The sequence below is a fragment of the Corythoichthys intestinalis genome, chromosome 17, assembly GCF_030265065.1.
Source record: "Corythoichthys intestinalis isolate RoL2023-P3 chromosome 17, ASM3026506v1, whole genome shotgun sequence".
NCBI classification, from domain to species: Eukaryota; Metazoa; Chordata; class Actinopteri; order Syngnathiformes; family Syngnathidae; genus Corythoichthys; species Corythoichthys intestinalis.
In genome coordinates, this window is record NC_080411.1 from 42,776,937 (window position 1) to 42,800,005 (window position 23,069).

The 23,069-nt window shown below is 40.1% G+C and overlaps 1 protein-coding gene across 4 annotated transcripts in view; it reads right to left on the reverse strand.

Annotated features, from left to right (window-relative positions):
- Positions 1-23,069, reverse strand: part of shroom3 (shroom family member 3) — a 121,666-nt gene that overhangs the window by 50,763 nt on the left and 47,834 nt on the right. For 3 of the 4 annotated variants that reach the window (XM_057818406.1, XM_057818405.1, XM_057818408.1), the window contains one exon: positions 2,859-2,984. In XM_057818406.1, the coding sequence (XP_057674389.1) occupies positions 2,859-2,984 (126 nt within the window). Of the gene's footprint in view, positions 1-2,858; positions 2,985-10,431; positions 14,681-23,069 lie in introns of those variants that run through there. The other variant, XM_057818407.1, reaches the window with a different exon arrangement.

Consider the following 23,069-nt stretch of genomic DNA (forward strand, 5'->3'; position numbering starts at 1 on the left):
GTGGGTCGTGGGGCTCCTGCGGTGTGCCGTGTCTGTTTGGGGGTCGCGGCGGTGGATGGTAAGCGGGCGTTGGTGGAAGTGGTAGCGCGTCCACTCATCCCTTCCCTGAAGACCAGTTAATGGGGGGGCAGATGGTTCGGGGGACCACCCTGGCTCCCGGTAGAATGACAGTGGCCCTGTTGCTGGAGCTGCGGGCACTGGCTCACCCCCTGATTGACTTGGTGGGGGGGCGTGGCCCTGGGACGGCCCCTGTGCAGCATTTTCACTTGTCTGAGAAACTATCGATGCCAGGATTAGCGATCAGGCGGCATAGAATAGGATGTCAACACATCCACATTTACAAGTGATTCACATTATACAGGCAAATGGTGTACACTTGTATAGTGCCTTTCCACCTTTCAAGGCCGTCAAAGTGCTTTACACTACATCGCCATCCACCTATTGGTGACGCAGCACCAAGAGCAACGTGGGGTTAAGTATCTTGCTCAAGCATACTTAAACGAGTCCATGATGGCGGAGAATCGAGTCCACAACGTCTGGGTTGTGGTATTCTATCACTGAGCCACACCAGCCCATACTGGGTTTTACACCTCACATTACCGTTTTGTATATGCTCCACCCCAACAATTCATCTCTTTCTGACTCTACCCCCCTTCTTTTTCTTCTAGGTTATCATGCCCCCCACATGGTGACAACCAGAAATACAATTAGCTAACGATAGCAGTACTATATTATTGTTAGCATAGGCGTTGAATGTATTTGTTGTTGTTGTTTGTTCTTCTCTTTTGTTTCTCTCTCCTTTTTGTATTTTCGTGTCTGTCCCTCATAGCCCCTTGCTGCTCACTGCTTCCTTCTAATAAATGAAACACAATGAATAATCACAATGGGAGTATATTATACTCTCAGGTGATACAGTACATTAAAATTGTTCAGAGTAATAGGACACTCAGACTTCCATTCTCCATGTCTAGCAGCTGAATAGGACAGGTTAAAAAAAAAAAGTTTTATTATAAATCAGTGTTGTTTTTGTGAATGATGACGATAAGGAAAATATTTAGTTAATGAACAATTTTTTTCATGACGATGATGTGACTATGACAAAAACGCGTCTTGGGAGACTAAAACAACAAGATAGATGCCAGTTTTCGTCTGACAAGACGAAAATGAGATAAAAATTCGCTGTAGTTTCCGTCATTAGTTCATAATGTGCGACATTTTCTTATCATATGTGTAGTTAGCACGCATCGTAGCAGTGTTTGGCCGTGTCACTCATGTGACGTGCTCTGCATCACGAAGACGGTGATGTCCTTGTAGACTCTAAGAAAGATGTGCTTGTCTGTCAATGTTCATTCGAAATGGTTGAGAACCTTTTATTTATTTATTTATTAATTCAGGGGCTAAAACTTGAAGTTTACAGACGACCACATTTTGAAATGACTAAAATATGTCTAAGACTAGTAAGTATGTTTGTCCAAAAGACTACGCCCTCTGCCTGGGCTGCAGGCCGCGTGATTGGGTAAAGGTCAGGGCTACAGTCTCGCATAGCCCGGCGGCGGCTCCTCGGCGTTCCCCTACTTCCGCCTTCCCCTCTCTTCTCTTCCTGGTTATCCGCGCTGCGCTCCGTCGTGGGTTGCTGGCTGGACACCGGTGTGTCGGCTGAGTGGTCTTGGTGGGCCGTTGGAGGTCCCGAGGCGTACCGTGCCAGTTGGGGGGCTGCAGCTGTGGCTTATGGGCCGGTTGGGCGGACGGGGTGGGCATGGGGTTGGGGGTGCGTCCCCTTGTCCCATTCCCTGAAGGCCGGTTGATGGGGACGTGGGTGGCCCAGGGGACTACCCTGGATCCCTGGGGGGTGACGATGGCCCCTTTGCTGGGCCGCGGAAGGAGGGATGGGCTGCGCTGGCTTCTGCCACCCCGCCACGCCCACCCTCCCAGGGTTGGGTGGGGGCTGTGGCCTCCTGGGTGGCGGCTGGCTGGATGTGATTGGGTGCGCTTGGGTGGGGGGCTTCCGTGCCGGGATTTGCGATGGAGCAGCATAGGGTCGGTTGCCAACGGGCTTACATTCACCAGAGGTTCACACGATTACTGGTGTCAACCGAAAATACATCTAGCTGACGATAGCACCAACATATTCAAAGTTAGTGTAGGCGTTCAGTGTATTTCTTATTGTTGTTTGTGTTTCTTTTCTTTCTTTTCTTGTGTTCCTTTTCTTCTCTTCCCACGTAAGCCCTTCCTGTTCGCTGCTTTGTCTTAATAAACAAGGAATGTTGAATGATCACAATGGGAATATGTCATACTCCAATGTGAAACATTTGAACTGTTCAGACCGACTGGACACTTAGACTTCCATTCTCCGTGTCAAACAGCTGAAGACGACAGGTTTAAAAAATAAAAAAATAAATAAAATAAAAGGGTTGTCAAAATGTGTGTTATGTGTTATAAATGTGGATATACGGTATTCATTATCAGATTAGTATCGGTATAGTATCGGGTGGACCGTCAATACTATTTATGGGCATTATATGTTCTGCTTAGCTTGTAACAGACTAGAAAAAAAAACATGATTATATCCTTAATTAATGTACGTATTTATATTTAACAGTTAAATCTGTTTATTAATAGTGAATAAGTGTGTGAATTAAAATACACTGAGCTTTATATATAGCCTGCATGATTACATTTTGAATTTTCTTACATAAGTAAACAAGCAGAGCTTATATGACTCGCTCTCTGCATATAAGCGATGCCTTAAAATTCAGGCAAAGGGCTGCTATTTTATGAATGTGGTTCTGATTTTATTTTTAATTGAATACGACTAAGAGTCAGAACAAAATAAATAGCTGTTGATAACACACACTAACCTCGCATGGTAATTGTGGTGCCAGGCACTGCTCATGGTGTCCATCCTTTCCCGGTCTGACTCCTGCCGACCTTCACCCAGTTTTGTTGAATGCCAGGAGTGAGGACGAGACGCCGTCTCACTGCGTCTGCGGGGATTTTTCCACATATTGTTATTGCAGCAGGAAACTATTGGCTGCGTTTCACTATTGAACATTAAGTCTTTTACTGCCGTTGACGATGATGGACGTCCAATCATGTGGCTTTTTCATCCTTCTGCTGTGAATTAAAATGTGTTATTCCCTAGTAGACGCCCAATGAAAGAATGTTCATTCCCTGCCAATCCTCCCACTTCAAATGGATTGGACATCTTTCGCAATCAATGGCAGCCAAAGAGCTAACAAACAAATGTTACACACAGTATGTACTGTACATTCAATGATTCATTTTAGAATACATAATACATTACATTCATAGTATGAGATAAATGATTGACACATCATCCAACAAAATGTTTAAGTTTTTTGCAGTTTTGCGGAACTGCACAGTTGACACAAGTAGGACACTAACAGTTCAAGGTTGAAGGTAACAGGAAGAAAAACAAGAGTTGGGGAATTTAGTATTTTGTATTCATTCTATGGAGTCCTCTCACAGTAAGAAGACAAACATCCACAGCTGTATGGTGCCATTCTACGGGGCTCTGTCTGACTCACCTTAAAAAAAGGCTTTGACTCTCCCTTGCTTTCTTCTTAAGAAACTGCTTATTTAGCTTATCATCCCTCTTTTTTTCAGGCATGAAAATCTCTCACCTTTCGGCGAAATTCGCCGTTTTGAAGTCAAAAAGGGTGATCTACAGTTGTGGTCAAAAGTTTACATACACTTGTGAAGAACATAATGTCATGGCTCTCTTGAGTTTCCAGTTATTTCTACAACTCTGATTTTTCTCCGATAGAGTGATTGGAACAGATACTTCTTTGTCACAAAAAACATTCATGAAGTTTGGTTCTTTTATGACTTTATTATGGGTTAACAGAAAAAGTGATCAAATCTGCTGGGTCAAAAATATACATACATGGATCTGAAAAAGCGAATCATTGACTTGAACAAGTCAGGAAAGTCACTTGGAGCCATTTCAAAGCAGCTGCAGGTCCCAAGAGCAACAGTGCAAACAATTGTTTGTAAGTATAAAGTGCATGGCACTGTTTTGTCACTGCCACAATCAGGAAGGAAACGCAAGCTATCACCTGCTGCTGAGAGAAAATTGGTCAGGAGGGTGAAGATTCAACCGAGAATCAACAAAAAGCAGATCTGCCAAGAATTACAAGCTGCTGGAACACAGATGTCAGTGTCCACAGTCAAGCGTGTTTTGCATCTCCATGGACTGAGAGGCTGCCGTGCAAGAAGGAAGCCCTTGCTCCAAAAGCGGCACCTTAAGGCTCGACTGAAGTTTGCTGCTGATCACATGGACAAAGATAAGACCTTCTGGAGGAAAGTTCTGTGGTCAGACGAAACAAAAATCGAGCAGTTTGGCCGCAATGCCCAGCAATATGTTTGGAGGAGAAAAGGTGAGGCCTTTAACCCCAAGTACACCATGCCTACCGTCAAGCACGGGGGTGGTAGTATTATGCTGTGGGGCTGTTTTGCTGCCAATGGAACTGGTGCTTTACAGAGAGTAAATGGGATAATGAAGAAGGAGGATTACCTTCAAATTCTTCAAGATAACCTAACGTCATCAGCCCGAAGATTGGGTCTTGGGCGCAGTTGGGTGTTCCAACAGGACAATGACCCCAAACACACATCAAAAGTAGTAATGGAATGGCTAAATCAGGCTAGAATTAAGGTTTTCGAATAGCTTTCCTAAAGTCCTGACTTAAACCCCATTGAGAACTTGTGGACAATGCTGAAGAAACAAGTCCATGTCAGAAAGCCATCAAATTTAACTGAACTGCACCAATTCTGTCAAGAGGAGTGGTCAAAGATTCAACCAGAAGCTTGCCAGAAGCTTGTGGATGGCTACCAAAAGCGCCTAATTGAAGTGAAAATGGCCAAGGGACATGTTACAAAATATTAGCGCTGCTGTATGTATATTTTTGACCCAGCAGATTTGATCACTTTTTTCTGTTCACCCATAATAAAGTCATAAAAGAACCAAACTTCATGAATGTTTTTTGTGCCAAAGAAGTATCTGTTCCAATCACTCTATCGGAGAAAAATCAGAGTCGTAGAAATAACTGGAAACTCAAGAGAGCCATGACATTATGTTCTTCACAAGTGTATGAAAACTTTTGACCACAACTGTACGTGAATTGTGTAGATCTGAGGAGAAAATTTTTGGGAGATTTTTTTTAATGTCGGACTCTTGGTATGCAAGCGGGGAAAGCGGCACAAAGCCAAAAAAGTGCACCAGAGTGGCCAAAACATTGACTTATTTTAACGAAACAAAGGAGGGTACACTGTTGTGTCCTTTCTCTTCAATGCCAAGCTTGGCTCCACGTCGGCCGTGAATGAACACCTAAAGCGCCGTCACCCAGTTGCACAAAGAATAGCTTTAAAATGACAGCCTTTATGAAAAATCTGATTGGTAAGGAATAATTATTATACTACTATTATATATAGTAGTATACTATAATATTAATGATAGATATATATTTTTTAAGAATTGTTTTGAATCATGTTGGAAAGGCGAAGTTAGTGTCCTGAATCTGTTTACATTCCATTCTTTTGCACAAGTTAATGCAATCAGCATTTGACCTCATTGTTTATTGGTGATTTATTATTGTTAATCATATTTTCATTTGTACTTTGATAAGGAATTTAAGTGTTCCAAAATATTTTTGTGAATCAATAAGCGTCATCAAAAATGTCATTGCTAAATTAGTTAAAAAAAAAAAGGGAAAAAATTTTTTTGATTAGTCGACTAATTGTTCGTCGTTTGGGACAGCCCTAGTTGTACAGTGTACCGGAACATATTTCCTCCACACCCTTCTCACCGTTTCAACCTCTGATTCATTTTCATGCCTGTTTTTTTTAAAGTAAGGATTTCACAAAGGGAAAAAACACATACATGTATTTGGAAAAAAAGGGAACAAAATGTTACCTGTTAAACAGTGGTGCTGATATTAATGATGGTAATTTAATACCAGTTCTGAGATTGTTAGTTCAATCACAGCTCTGACCCCCCCCCATGTGGAGTTTGCATATTCTCCTCGTGCCTAAAGGGGTTCCCTACGGGTACACATCCCAAAAACATGCATGGTAGGCCAATTGAACACTCCAAATTGTCCGTAGCAGTGTTGTTTTTGGCTGCTCTTTTATTCTTAGGCATTTTTTAGGCATTTCAAAACGTGTTCGTCTTTGTCTAGCGTAGGAGTCAAAATTACGTTAAGTTAGATATTCATGTTAATTGTGAATAATTTGTTTTGGTTCTGTGGTACGGGGATGTGGTTTGTTTATTTATTTGTGGAACTAGTTCGTGACGTCACGTTTGACGACGTACTATATAACGCGGAAGTGACTGTGTGGACGGTCAGTTGGCTTGAAGGAAGAAGGACGCATAAGTCACAGATAAGAGCCAAAACAGTTGTTGACATCTCTCTCTCTCCCTTCCTATTTGGATTAACATCTCTCTTTACCTTCCATGTTTTTGAAACTCTCAGTTTGCCGACGCCTTTTGTTGGATTAAAGTAACAAACTCAAGAGAGTGGCGAGAGCGTTTTTCTTTGCTGCTGTCCAGCGGTACACGAGGGGGACGTAGTGATGAGCTTGTCGGGCTGAGGGCTTTTTACGTTGTGGAGTCTACATCTAGTTTAGGTCGACAGTTACTCAAAATGTTTACATCTGTAAAATTCAAAAGTTTTAGTCCAACTTGGACTTACACACTCAAGGGAAAAGCAGTACATCCTTTTCAATTAAACCCACCTGGAAGCCACGAACTGCATGTAAAAAAAAGTGTTGTGTGAGCGTCTAACACTGGGAAGTCTAGGATTTTTTTTGCTATTCTTAAAGTCTAGCCAGAACTTGCAAGCTATCAGTATTTCCCAGAAATTGCTCATTTAACAAACAAAACAGCTGAAGTGGGCTATTAGCTAATTTCTATTTATTTAATTTAATTGATTTATTTTTAAAAACCTGTCCTCTTCAGCTGTTTGACACAGAGAATGGAAGTCTAAGTGTCTGAACAGTTTTAATGTTTGACATTGAGAGTATGACATACTTCCATTGTGATCATTCAACATACCTCATTTATTATGACAAAGCCATAATTGCCAGCTAATTGCCATTTTAATCAACTGGCTCTCCTTTAGATTTACTGACCAGAAAAGCCAAATGGCTCTGCTTTAGACCAGCCAGTGTTTTAAGAGGACGGTCACCATTCTGAACCTTGTCTTTTCTTCGTTTTTCTTCGGGTTAATCTGATCACAATGTTATCTTGTAACTGTCAATAATTCCGACAATAAACACCAAAATGACAATGTGACCATGAATTCTATGCTAACGCTAGGAGTTACATATAGTGCCTGATGATCACTCAGTACAGACCTTTAAAGGTTAAAGCAGCATTGCATATTCTCTCTTGGAAGATAAGAAAACTAATTTTACAGTGTTTCCAAACAAGCAAGATGGAGCGCGGCCTAGCTTTAGACACATCCTAAACTCCAGTGAGGAGTTTGAGGGAGAGACGCAGCACATCTCACATGAGTGACACGACCCAAACACTGCTATGATGTAAGGTAACATACCCCATGTACAATATAAAAGTGTCCCGCATTGTGAGCATATAACAGAAACGATATTGCATTGTCGTCTTGTCAGACGAAAACTGGCATTAGTCTCTCTGTTCTAGTGTCCCAAAACAAGCTTTTTGCTCATCATCGTGACATCATCGTCATGAAAATATTGTTCGTCGACAAAATATTTTCCATTATCGTCATTGTTGACGCAAACAAAACTGGTCCATAGGTGTGTGTGTGTATGCGCGAATGGTAGTTTGTCTCTATGTGCCCTGCGACTGGCTGGCAAACCTGCCCATTGTTGCACCTCCACAACGCTCATGAGGATAAGCGGTTCAGAAGATGACTGAATGAATGAATGTAGAGATAATAAGCATTAAGGGGCCTTATGAACCAAACTTGAAAAAAAGTTGTTGTTTTTTTCTAAATAATATTGGATGTTTTTGAAAGCCTCCTACCATGTAAAAGACAAACGCACCAGCGGTCAACTATAGTACTTTGTTAAATGTTGTAGCTACACAATCCAGTGGCCTCTCATATTTACAAATGTAGTATTTAGAAAACAATATTGTCATTTGGAAACATCTGTTTGATTAGAAAACAGTCATTTACATAATGATTACCCACCACCCCACTCAGTTTTTAACCAGTTATTTTGAAGTTCTTTCAAATGGCAACCAGTCACCAGGCTGCACCGTACGCTATACTGCAGTAGCACAATCATCCTATCATCAATGCTTAACTACATTGGAATTTTGTAAGTACATAGTGTTGTTGTAACTAAGAAGTCATCGCTCTGACTTCTCATTTCACATCAGTCTAGATATGCTCGGCTGCTCCGTATTTATTCATGCGGACAAACAGGAAAAGATTGTATCTGCATAAGTAGGAGACAGAGACGTGAAATCCTGCATGTCTCAGAACCTCCTCAACCTACATAATGACAGGACGTGACTGGAATGCCTCACCGATTTATCATCTGTGCTTCAATTATACAAATAGCTGTCAATTAATTGTATGTACTGTTTATGCTGAGCATTGCTCGGCCAAAGCCATCTGATTAAGGGCGAGAGGTGGACTACACCCTTCACCCATCACAATGATTTTGCGGTTTAGGAGTTCAGTCCACGCCTTCGACAAAGTCAAGGGCTGGCGGTGAATGATCATATTTCAGTGCCAGTGACAGACTTCCAAATCCATTTGAGTTAACAATTACTGACAAATACAGTGGTATGAAAAAGTATCTGAACCTTTTTCGCACATTTCTGCATAAAATCACCATCAAATATGATCTGATCTGTGTCAAAATCACACTGATGAAAAAACTGTGTCTACTTCAACTAAAACCTCCCGAATATTTATAAGTTTTCATATTTAAACGAGGATAGTATGTAAACAATGACGGAAGAGGGAAAATAAGTAAGTGAACCATCACATTTAATATTTTGTGCCCCCCCCCCTTCCCCTTGGCAGCAATAACTTCAACCAGACGCTTCCTGTAGCTGCAGATCAGTCTGGCACATCGATCAGGACTGATCTTGGCCCATTCTTCTCTACAAAACTGCTGTAGTTCAGTCAGATTCCTGGGATGTAAGGTATGAATCGCTGTCTTTAGGTCATGCCACAGCATCGCAATGGGGTTCAAGTCTGGACTTTAACTTGACCACTCCAGAACGTGTATTGGGTTCTTCTGAAACCATTCTGAAGTTGATTTACTTCCGTGTTTTGAATCATTGTCTTGTTGCAGCATCCGTCCTCTTTTTAGCTTCAACTGCCTGACAGACGGCCTCAGGTTTTCCTGCAGAACATCCTGATAAACGTTTGAATTCATTCATCTATTAATGATTGCAACTTGTCCAGGCCCTTAGTTAGCAAAATAGCCCCAAATTCAACTTTCAATTCAACTTTGGTTTCTCAGTCCACAAAATTTTTTGCCAAAACTTCTGTGGAGTGTCCAAGTGCCTTTTTGCGAACATTAAACGAGCAACAATATTTTTTTAGACGCAGTGGCTTCCTTTGTGGAGTCCTCCCATGAACACCATTCTTGGCCATTGTTTTACATTTAGTTGATGTGTGAGATATTGGACTGCGCCTGTGATTTCTGTAAGTCCTCAGCAAACACTCTAGGGTTCTTTTTTACCTCTCTGAATATTCTGCACTGAACTCTTGGCGTCATCTTTGGTAGATGGCCACTCCTTGGGAGAGAAGCAACAGTGCCAAACTCTCTCTATTTGTAGACACTATTCTGACTGCCGATTGATGAACATCCAAACTTTTAGAGATTGTTTTGTGTTCTTTCACAGCTTTATCAACAATCCTTGATCGCAGGTCTTCAGACAGCTCTTTTGACTGAGCTATGGTGAAAATCAGACAATGCTTCTCATCAATACAATTCTTACCAGGTGTGTGTTTTACAGTGAGTAGGGTAGCTTTAAGCCACTCATCAGTGATTGGGCACACACCTGACTTAAATTGTTTGGTAAAAATTTGGTTTCAATTGCTCTTTAGGTCTCCTTAGGCAGAGGGTTCACTTACTTATTTTTCCCCTTTCTGTCATTTTTTGCATGCTATCTTCATTAAAATATGAAAACCTATAAATGTTTGTGTGGTTTTAGTTAAAGCAGACACTGTTTTTTCATCTGTGTGATTTTGATCTGGTTCAAAGATTCAGATAATTTTTCATACCACTGTATTCCCCTCAAGTTCAAATGTTCTAAAACATGAGTCACAATAATCTGGAAATATAATTATGGTAGATCGACACTTTTCATTGAATCAAATAAAATCATCCATTGAGAAGTACATGCATCCTTCTCCGATACTTTGCTCACTTAGCTAGCAATAAAAGAAATATGACCTATTTTACCTGGATGTGAATCTGAGTACTCTAGAAATGAGTCCAGTTGCCAGGTTGTTGACGCTGACTTCTGATGGAGATCGACACAGTGCCCCCTCGGACCGTCCTAAAGCCGCTTTCTTTTGCTTCTTTCGGAGCTTCCTACGATAGAACACCTCCAACAACTCCATGGCGGCTGTCTAAAGTCCACTTTTTGTAGTTTATATTCACGTCTCTATTACACAAGCTCAAAAGCTCTTTGTCCCCCGAGAAATTTACTTTTCGTCAGTATTTTGATCCGTGCAATTTTGCTTAGCGTTGTATGACACCTTTATCCTTTAGCTGTCTTCCATATCCTATCTCCCTCCATGCATCCAATATAAAATCCAGTTTCTAATAAATTATTCTACTAAAACTGAGCCATACTATTTTTTCCAGCATAACTACCCACAAAACCCTAGCGCCAGCTTCAACCCCTGTGTCCTTTCCCCTCCACTTCAATCCAGCAACTGGTGAGCTGGAGAGACTGGCACTGCTTTGGCCCCTGACCTGAAGCTTGTTGAGCAATTGAAGCAATTACGAGTCATTAGGCTGCCGCATGTTAAAAGCATGAAGTAAACAACCCAAATTTGGATGGATGAACGTTGAGATGGCAAAATGAGTGCGAGAGAGAGAGTAGCAGGGAAGGACAGAAGGATGGAATGAGATAAGACTTGTTAGAGAAAGAAGATATTGACAATTTCTAAACTAAAAGCTGACAGAGTGGTGTGGTATGGGGTAATAAAGACATGATGCACTACACATGAAAGTGGCAGGATGTAATAATTTCGTGAAAGAAGATCTTTTAAATGTGTAATTTGTATTATAACTCTACCATTTACAAGGGATTGTTGCATGTTCCTTTACATGTTATTTTGAATGTTTTTTTAATTTTATTTTATTTTTGTACACCTAACACCTAAACAATGTTTCCTTAAATTTTTTGGACGTCTGAGCAAACACACAAGCTCCCTGAGCACACTGAGGACCACTGTGAGCAACATAAGATGTGTACGCTGTGGCCACAAAAATTGGCTGCAGAATGTTTCTTCAGTAAATCAGCACAGGAGTCTAGCTCACTTTTCACTCTTTATTGTTCTCCGCATCCACCCAGGTCATGCACCTCACAACTATATACACTGGTGGTGTAGTAATCCACCAATGGGAGCGTCGCCTTGCCATATTGAACGCACCAATAGTAGCGTGCGTTGCCGTATCAAACGCACCAATAGGAGACACATCAATGAGGCGCCGACAGTAGTCCTACTAATGTTACAATGTGTTTCTGTTTAATTTTATTTTGTGCGCTACATAGATTTTATTGTGCTCTGAGTACGTGCAAGTAGTGCGCTATTGCGCATGTGCGCAGCTTAGAGGGGAACATCGCACTGAAACATGTTGTAACACCTACAAAGGGACAATACGGAGTTTGTCACTTTTATACTCATGACTACAACCTACCGCCTAATGCATAGTTTATGCTTCTGCATTGGTTTATGATTCTGCATTTAGGTCTCTGGAGATGGACTTGTAGCCTTGAGATTGCCCATGATTCCTCACAATTTTGCTTCTCAAGTCCTCGGACAGTTCTTTGGTCTCTTTTTTTTCTCCATGCTCAATGTGGTACACACAAGGACACAGGACAGAGGTTGAGTCAACTTTAATCCATTTTAACTGGCTGCAAGTGTGATTTAGTTAATGCTACCACCTGTTATGTGCCACAGGTAAGTAACAGGTGCTGTTAATTACACAAATTAGAGTAGCATCACATGACTTTTTTTTTAAAGGGTGCCAATAATTTTGTCCGGCCCATTTGTGGAATTTTTTGTAAAATGATAATGATGTAACAAAAAATTCCATTCACTTTTGTGTTTTTTCATTGCAAGCAAAATCAATGAAGACCATAGACATCAAGATACTTGACAGGTAAGATTGGTCATTCTCTGCGCCACACCTGCCCGTAGGGGGCTGTGTGACTCAGCTTCATTTATTACATATCGGTGGGAGTGAAACTCTCACACATGCTTTTGAGCACAATTCCGGATCTACATTCAAAAAGCACGAAATCTGTATCGCATATTGACAAGAAGGGTTGTCTCAGGAGTGATTTGTTCAAGGATTCAAGGTAATTGTTATATTTTTCGTACCATGCATGCACTTTGAAACGTGTAAAAAAATCAATTGGAGAAATTAGCCGCTCCATACCTCGTAATATTTACGTAAAATAACTGCCAACTGCCCGGTTTTTGCTTTTAACCAAGAATCGAGACTTTTTTACATTTATATCTATAAACAATTCACTTACTTAAGCATTTATTCACAAGAATTTTCAACGGAAAAAGTCATTGTGGCAGCCCCTTATCATAACAAAAACTAACAGACTCGTATCATTCTTCTACATATTTACGTATAGTAAATTCAAACTGCCCGTTTTTTTTTTTTTTTTTGCTTTTAACCAAGAATCGAGACTGTTTTACGTCCATATCTATAAAGAATTGTGGGATTTAAGCATTTATTCACAAGAATTTCAACATAAAAAACTCTTTGTTGTGGACTTCGGGTAAGGCGGCGCCACAGTAAACTTAAATTGTGAATTACTGTTTTAATGTGGAGTCTCCCTGAGTGTTTAGACCAAACACAAATTGTGTTTTTCAACAAAAGTGCCGTGGGAAACTTACTGCTACAGAGCAATCTCTCAGATCTAGCCGGAAATCAAAATAGATGTTTGCCAAACCATGCACATGAAACTATGTTAATAGCTAGTGTTTGTGTGTGGGTGTGGATATAAGAGAGAATACGATCATGCGTTTGATTCTCACTAACATACCTTATAACTTTTAAGACGTAGATGGAATCACCTTAAGGAATTCCGGGAGTTTCCCCTGTATTAAACGTCTTGTATTTTACTCGTCAGTTAAATGCAGCATGAAGCGTCATGCATCTTGGTCTTCGTGCCTCTGTTTCTTTGTAAACAGGCGTTGTAATGGTTTGTTTTGAAATTATTGCATTTATTTTTATTGATTTGGATTGATACACTGCCCTCTAGTTGCAACAGTGAATATACCATAACTTGTCTAGCATGGCTGAAATCTAGCTGCTCCCTTTTAAGACCAACATAAGGTCTGTTTTTGTTTAGCATGTTTGTTTATGTATTCATTATTTAGTTTTAAAGTATATTTAGCAGTTTCTTTGAGGTAAAATGTCTTTGAACGATTTGCATTGTAAAAAAAAAAAAAAACAATTTAAGCATTTTATAGCATTTAAGCTAGCGGACTATAGCTATGCAAGTTAGCCAGTTGTCCTTTGTTTGTACATAGATCCTCATTTATTTATTTTTCACATCTTTTCATTTATTGCTTTGAAAGTGCAATTCTGCATAGTTTGAAGAAAGACTCAGGAATTTTATTTTGTATTCGCATTTAATGCTCTTTTATTTTAGCAGGCCAAAATAAACAATATTGCAAGCATAAACACTTGTTTATTTGTTTTACATATCTTAAAATTTATTCTGCAACATATTAAATGTTTGTAATCCAATCACAGTGGTACCTTGACATACGATCGTTTTGACATCGGACATAAATTTGACTCGCCATTTGTTTCTACATCCGACAACATGCTCGAAATACGACGATTTACGACAGCGCCGCAGTTTCTTTGTTTTCCCGCAAGACGGACGCACGGAGGATTTCCTTGTGAGAGAAATCAACATGGGTTCCAAGAATACTACTGTAGAATGTGTACGATCTCGACGGTCCTCCTCTGACCTACGTTCGCCAGTCTTTATAAGTTAAGGTGACAAATATTATTGTGGTAACATCGCCAAAAAATCGCCAGCTTCGTCAGGTTTTCAATGATTTATTTCAGAACTTGTGCAACACAATATGCCTACTGTCCACTGCAGCTGAACAAAGTGAAAGTAAAAAGTCCCTCACTCACTCTGTCAAGTCAGCCACGCGGTGCGTTCAGGTACGGTGGTTTGAAAAACTATCTGAATTCTGAACCTTTTGGAATTTCTCACATTTCTGCATAAAATCACCCTCAAATGTGATCTGATCTTTGTCAAAATCACACAGATGAAAATACAATGTTTGCTTTAATAAAAAAATTCATAGGTTTTCATATTTCAATGAGGATAGTATGCAAACAATGACAGAAAGTGGAAAAATAAGTAAGTGAACCATCACATTTAATATTTTGTATAAAATCCTTGCATATCGCGACAGGCTTAGCAACTGCAATAAAACATGTCGTTAGTTAGTTAAATGGAATTAAGACCCCCCCCCTTATAAATTCTCTCTCTACATAATTCACGTAGGTCAACCTTTTTGACTTAAAACGGCGAATTTCGCCGAAAGGTGAGTGATTTTTATGCCTGAAATACCCATCCCTAATGGCGTACCGCACGCAGGCTATTTTTAGACCGTGACGTCGCATCGTAAAGCGGAAGTAAAGCCGAAGTGGGACATTATAGACCCGCCCTCGCATAGACCCAACATAAAAAGTGCTACTTTTCTCCGGTAATCTTTCAAAAACGAACATGCCGATCACGCATTGCTTTTTTGGAACTTAGAAGAAACGACTCTAGACATTACGACACATGAAAGATGTTTTCTTCATACGTTTCCGGAAACCAAAAACTCGAGAGGAAAAATGTGAAGACCGAATCAACTTGCGCGGACTTTAACACCATCTCGGCGAATCCATTCACGTTTCATATGCAGTAAACATTATGTTGGGTTGGCATGGTCTTTCAGAGGACAAAGAGGTAAGCCATTTTTATATTTTTAACTTATTTTTTAGCGTAACGTTGTGCCGTACTGCTTCTGTCTGACAATGAATGACCTGAAAAGAATTACAATGGTATCTGACTGCCCCTGTTACCGTTTCTGTTATATATATAAAATAACAACTTTAGTAAGGGGGAAGTGTAAATAAATTATAGGATTAAGATGTGTTATCAATGAAAAAATTAAAAGTGTTCGTTGGCTGTCATTGAGTAGCATTTGCGATCGCTACACAAAGCTAACTAAATTACCCCCAAGAACGGTAAGAGATGTAGGACAACCAGAGGATATATAAGAAAGACAGGGCTGATGGTAAAGGATAACTTGTTGAAACAGGAGAATGTCATTGTCAGTCACGTCGATATGAAAGCTAAACCTATGCTTAGGTCGGCTCGTTTTTTTCGTCTTTTTCAGCCTTCGCCACAAAGCCATCTCTTTAACTGAACATTTTTATGTTCTTCCACATCTTTACCAGTGAATTTGGCACCAGGCACTTCATTTTCGGAGAGAATTGGTAGGTTTAACTCTGTAAACATCTCCTTCGTACACAATTTCCATTCATTTCCTATTAGGGACAAACGGTGGCTTGTCCTTACTTAGCAACAGTAGCTAATGTCATGAATATTAATGAACGGAAGTGACGTGTTGCTTGCGGTACGCCATTAAGAGAGGCAAGATTCACCTGACGAAACAGAAGTGTGTTGTTGCAGTGTTTGTTTAAAGCAATTATTGGATTATCATGTTTTTAGAAAATGTGATGAGTAGCTCTAACGCAATCTGTTAACTGTGAATAAATTTAAAGAGATGAGGTGGACCGGAGGAGGAGAAAGGGGAAGAGGCTGAGAGGAGAACTGGAAAGGTAAATTCAGGAAAGAGGAGGAGGGGGTCCGAATGACAGGCGAGAATACACAAAGTTTTCTGGACACCACAAACAAAGCATAAAAATGAATAGGATGAAGGAAGAAGTGAAGACAGAAGATGATGATGAAAAGAGAGCAGAATTGCTAAGAAGCCAAAGATAGGGTGCTTAATAGGAAAAGAAGGAGGGTGAGAGATGAAGTGATAAAAAGGAGGAAATGAAAGAAATGGAGGATCCTGTTATCAATGTCCTTCACAAATGACCACCCAGCCCCTTGGGGCTCAGGTCCACTTCCCGTTTCTGGACCAATCAGACACAAGAATCCTCATCATCCCCACCCAATGTTATCTGATGATAGCCCTGAGTCAAGGAGGTTGTGGGAAATACAACAACAATACGGACACTCTCCTTTTCTTTTAATCAGAAGAGTAGAAAATCCACACCTTTATCCATTAGATCACCACAAGCATGTAATGGAGCTCCTCTTCGGCTTGTGACACACTCCTTTGTCATGGGAATATATTTTGTATTTTCCATTTGTATCCAAATTCTATAAAAATTGAATGGAAACTGTCCAACAGCCATTTTCCAAAAGGTTTTTCAGAGTTCTGTTCCTATAGCGACAATGTACAGTACAATAAACATTGCTGTGAAACTCACTTCGCCGTAAAAACAAATGAAAAACAGAACATACGGACCGATCTGAGCTGAGCATGCACATGGCAAATTCTTTCACCGCTGTGAAAGCTCGATGATTGTGCGCCATCTTATGTCAACAACCGAGACATTCATAGCAGCAAGGGTGTAGGTTTGGGCTCAACATTGGTAGGGACGATATGACAGCATTACATACATGTACACTTTTTGCTGGGGACGGGACATTAATAGGACCAAACAGATTGGGTAAACGAGGCTCAGGGCTACATTTCTCACGAATATTAACCTAATTAATTGACAGGCTAACTCATCATTGCAAAAATAAATCTTTATTGAGTTATACCAGTGCTTCTCAACTATTTTCTGTTACACCCCTCATAGGAAGACACTATGCACTCATGAGCTGGTCCTCACGGGAAATGCAGTCTTCAAACAAATACCGCTTTTGACCACCAGCGTCGCTAAAATTGATCAAAACTGAAAAGTTACCAAGTGTTGCTTTAAGACCACATAAACAAAACAAATATGAAAATTGGGTAGAAGGGGGTAAACCTCGGTTCACTACACTTCTCACAGTTTAATTAACATTAAGAGCAGAAAAAACATACAAAAGTGGAGGACATTTCTCTCTAAGCAGCTTCTTACTCGAGTTTTGGAGGTTAGCAAACTCACACAGTTTAATGTTATGCAAATTCTGATGCAGGTTGTAGCAAAATTTCAGTAGCAAAATTAGTGGTGTATTCCCCACCTCCATAACATTGACATCTTTTTTACATTACTTAAAATGGCTGCTGCTGGCTGAAAAAAAAACTTACATTAAACTTAAATAACCCTCCTCTTTGAAGGGGGCGCATGAGGTGGCATGTTGGCGACATGTTGTATTTTCGTCGGGTGTGTGTGTGTGTCAGGGGGGGGGGGGGGGGTGTCAAGTCATCAGCCAATCAAACGTGAGTTTGAGGGGGACTAGCACATTCAGCAATTGAAAAAGGGGTAAATATAAGTCTGAACATAATGAAAATAATTCACTGAATAATGGTAGGGTCAAAACTCATTATAAAATGCAAATAAGGTTGCTTAAAAGTGGGTGGGGACAATTTGAGCATCTTGAAAAGTTGCTAGTGTTATGTGCCTACTGTCTCTATGCAAACCTACGCCCTTGGACAGCAGCTACATCCCAATTTAAACCTGCTTAAATTCATCCAAGTTCCTTCAACTAATCTAAATACAGTATCGTCAACAGTTTAAGTCACACTTTAGCACCATCGTGAGGCTGTGATGCTCACCACATTCTAACACAAGTGCGCATTCTGACCTCCATATTAGGATGTAACTGGTGGTACAGTAGTGATAGTATTTATAGACTGTAGACTATAGACCAGGGGTCGGCAATCCAACATGTTGAAAGAGCCATATTGGACCAAAAAACAAATATGTCTGGAGCCGCAAAAAAAAAAAAAAGCCTTATATAAGCCTTATAATGAAGGCAACACATGCTGTATCATGGACATCATCATTATTGACGGGTCAGCTCGGCCATGCACTGGCCAACTCCTTCAAGTAGGGGGCCGCCCACATCAAGAGGAGCTATTCACAAACACACGCATGTAGCAAACTAACGGTGGATTTCGGTCAAGTACGAAAGCTGTACCACATTCAAACAGGAAGGATTGTCTCCGGAGTGATTTGTTTGAGGATTCAAGGTAATTACTATGTTTTTCGTACCATGCGTGCATTTTGAAACATTGTAAAAAAAAAAAAAAAGGGGAAATAAGCCGCTAAGGCATTGGCATCAAAGTTCGCAATATTTACATAAAATAAATGCTACCTGCACGTTTTTTTTTTTTGCTTTTAACCAAGAATCGAGACGGTTTTACATCCATATCTCTCAAGAATTCAGGGATTTAAGCATTTATTCACAAGAATTTCAACCTAAAACGCTCTTTGTGGTGGTAAGGCGGCGCCACAGTGAACTTAAAGACCAGCCGCACATTCGACATATTTCTGTAAAATAAATGCTACCTGCTTTTTTTTTTTTTTTTTTTTTGCGCTTGACCAAAAATCAAGACTGTTTTACGTTTAAATCTATAAAGAATTCAGGTATTTAAGCATTTATTCACAAAAATTTTAACGTAAAAAGCTCTTTGTCTGTGTTTCCACTCGGTCGACGGAGATAGGCCCTCTATTAATCGACCCCGCACCCCGTGTCCCGTCAATATCATTATGAACTCTATGCTGTGTCTAAAAATGTTGGTAGAAGTAAAAGTAGAAGTATCGGAGAAGCACTGCATTATTGTAACCCTTAAAACTCAAATATGAAATTTGATGAACAGCTTTATGTGTCGGTTGAATGAATCAGAAAATGATATTTAAAAAAAAAAAAATAACAGACCTTACTGAGCTTTTGGGAGCTTTAGATACTGATCCTTCTCAAAAAATTGCATATAGTGATAAAGTTCATTATTTTCTGTAATGTACTGATAAACATTAGACTTTCATATATTTTAGATTCATTACACACAACTGAAGTAGTTCAATCCTTTTATTGTTTTAATATTAATGATTTTGGCAAAAAAGTCAAGAAAACCCAAAAATCCATATCTCAAAAAATTAGCATATCATGAAAAAGTACTCTAAAGAAGCTACTAACCTAATCAGCTGAATCAACAAATTAACTCAAAACTCTTGCGAAACATTCCTGAGGCTTTTAAAAACTGCCAGCCTGGTTCATTACTCCAACTGCCGACCTGACTGCTGCCCAGAAGGCCATCATTGACACCCTCAAGCAAGAGGCTAAGACACAGAAAGAAATTTCTGAGCGAGTAGGCTGTTCCCAGAGTGCTGTATCAAGGCACCTCAGTTGGAAGTCTGTGGGAAGGAAAAAGTGTGGCAGGAAACGCTGCATAACAAGAAGAAGTGACCACACCCTGAGAAAGATTGTGGAGAAGGGCGATTCCAGACCTTGGGGGACCTGTAGAAACAGTGGACTGAGTCTGGAGTAGAAACATCTAGAGCCACCGTGCACAGGCGTGTATTGGAAATGGGCTACAGGTAGGCCTGTCGCGATAACAAATTTTAGTGGGCGATAAATTATCTTATAAATTATTGCGATATGCGATATTATTGCGGTGCCCCCTCCCCAAAAAACTTTTTTTTTTAGCGTTTATTTATTTATTGTCATCATCATCGGTATCATTGACAGTTGCAAGATGTGATATGAGTAACCCGATAAAACCGAAGAAAAGACAAGGGCTGACGAGAGAAGCATATGCTTATCAAGTCCCGTCCCCTTTTAACTGATTTACAATAACAGAATATAGAATACAGAGAATACAGTATATATTAATATATCAATTACACCCATTTAAATAAATAATAAATGTTTACTTTTAAATTAAAAAATACCTTTAAAGAAATCACAACTAAAAACAATAGACCATGCCTCTTTCAAGTAAAAGACAACAATATTAATACCGCACAGAAACACATAATGAATAAAATGTTTTTTTTTCAAGAAAAGCTAAAATTGCACTTAATAACAAGCATTTAGGCACATAGGTATAAAGTTGCAGTCACTGGAATTGCACTTCAACAACAACAGAGAAAAATAGACTAAGTAGCAATAAGCAAAAATTTGTCTCCCAAAGATATCAAATATCATTAAACAGAGGTAAAACGGTCTCACTTCTTCAGCAGTTGCCACGTTTACATGGAGCCAAATATTCCAATTACAATCGGAATATTTGTTCAAACCGAATAAATGTGTTCCATATAAACACCTCATTCGGAATGAACAGGCCCAAACCGAATGGAATTTCATTCCGATTCACAGGGGTGGAATATTCCTTTTCCCAAACCGATTAGAAGTAAAATTATATCATGTAAACAGGGAAGCGGAATGGTGTCTGGTTGCGTTCTTTCTGCACATGCTCCTTACTGACGTGGTGACGTCACTTTGTGACGTAAGTAACGTCACTTGCAACATGGCTTCCAAGCACAGCGCACCTAATTGGAGTCCGGCGGAAAGATTGTATTTAATTCAAACTTTAAAAGAATTGAAAATAATTGCTCGCTTAGACGGCCGTAAAACGAGGAACAGTGAACTATTTAAAAAAGTTCACGAGAGGTTACACGAAGCCGGAATAGACCGGAGCGTTGACCAGATTAGAAACCAGTGGAAAACCGGCTACTACAAGGCAAAAGAGCAAAACAGCAGAAGCGGATACGACCCCACAAACACAACAAGTGGGTTAAAGTTAAAACAGCAGCACTCCGACGATCGATCTCAATGTTTTGCAACGTGACGCTTTGTTTTGATTAATCTGCGCATGTCAGACGGCAGTTGTCAAACGTCCTTTCGGAATAAAGGCAGTCACATGTAAACGCTGGATCGGAATAGATGAAGTGACATGTAAACAGCTGATCTGAAATTTCCATTTGGAATGATTTGAATCGGTATGAATAAAAGTCAGCATGTAAACGTGGCTAGTGAAGCTGACTTCACTTTCCGTGAGGGAACGCTATTTTGCGCGGTGTCGTCTGTATTTCTCACATCAAGCGAATACCTCTAATTGTCAATTAACGCGAGGAGGAGGCTCTGCTTGTTACGATGCAGTTTTGAAACTAAGCAGTGAAAACTGGAGAGGATGATAGTGTTTCAAATGATCATGAAGATTTATTCTGTTGGTCATCTTTGTTGAAACAACCTCCAGAAACATTTTGCAGACTGGTTCGTCCTCTTCCTCATTCCGCTCGCTCATTGCTGTGCGCCGACAGTGCACTCGGCCCTGCCTCCATCCATTAAATGACGGTCACTCAAACTCAAATGTATAAAACGAACATACCCAGAAGTTAATAAAACAGAGTGGCACAAGGAAGCTGAACTTTAAACAGCGCTGTCAAACACGTCTGCCACACATCAGCGGCAACCGCGTGCTACACGTGCGCACGCGAGGCGATAAATCGCAGCAGGAAAACTACCGTCATCATTTTTATATACCGCGCGATAAATGGAATTATTGCATATTGCGACAGGCTTAGCTACAGGTGCCGCATTCCCCAGGGCAAGCCACTTTTGAACTTGAAACAGCGGCAGAAGCGCCTGACCTGGGCTACAGAGAAGCAGCACTGGACTGTTGCTCAGTGTTCCAAAGTACTTTTTTCAGATGAAAGCAAATTTTGCATGTTTTGCATTCGGAAATCAAGGTGCCAGAGTTTGGAGGAAGACTGGAGAAGGAAATGCCAAAATGCCTGAAGTCCAGTGTCAAGTACTCACAGTCAGTGATGGTCTGGGGTGCCATGTCAGCTGCTGGTGTTGGTTTAGTGTGTTTTATCAAGAGCAGAGTCAATGCAGCTAGCTATCAGGAGATTTTGGAGCACTTCATGTTTCCATCGGCTGAAAAGCTTTGTGGAGATGAAGATTTCATTTTTCAGCACGACCTGGCACCTGCTCACAGTGCCAAAACCACTGGTAAATGGTTTACTGACCATAACATTACTGTGCTCAGTTGGCCTGCCAACTCTCCTGACCTGAACCCCATAGAGAATCTGTGGGATATTGTGAAGAGGAAGTTAAGAGACACCAGACCCAACACTGTGGATGAGTTTAAAGCTGCTATCGAAGCATCCTGGGTCTCCATAACACCTCAGCAGTGCCACAGGCTGATTGCCTCCATACCACGCCGCATTGAAGCAGTCATTTCCGCAAAAGGATTCCTGACCAAGTATTGAGTGCATAGCTAATATAATTAATTGAAGGTTGACTTTTTTTTTTTTTTTTTTTTTAAACACTTTTTTGCATTGATCGGATGAAATATGCTAATTTTTTAAAATAGGGATTTTTGGTTTTTCTTAACTTTTTTGCCAAAATCATCAATATTAAAATGCTTGAACTACTTCAGTTGTGTGTAATGAATCTAAAATATATGAAAGTTTATCAGTACATTACAGAAAATAATGAACTTTATCACAATATGCTAATTTTTTTGAGAAGGACTAGGTATAGTAGATATATAGAACCTGTGGCTCCATTAGCATAAAAGCCTGTTTATTGTGCACTGATATCTTGTGCCTTGTTAATTTTATTTGATTTCCCCCCCCCCTTCATCTACTTATGTACTGTATTTTATGTCGGTGTGTATGCTATGAACCCTCTGTGTGATTCCTGAATCAAGATCATGTTAAATATACTATGTAATTATGAGAAAGGATCAGATAAAACAAACCATTTTTTTGTTTTTACATATTCAAAATGTGTAACTACTAAGCAAGACAATGCTGCTGAAAAAAAAACAAAAAACTAGGGAACATTGTTACGTGATCACCATGGA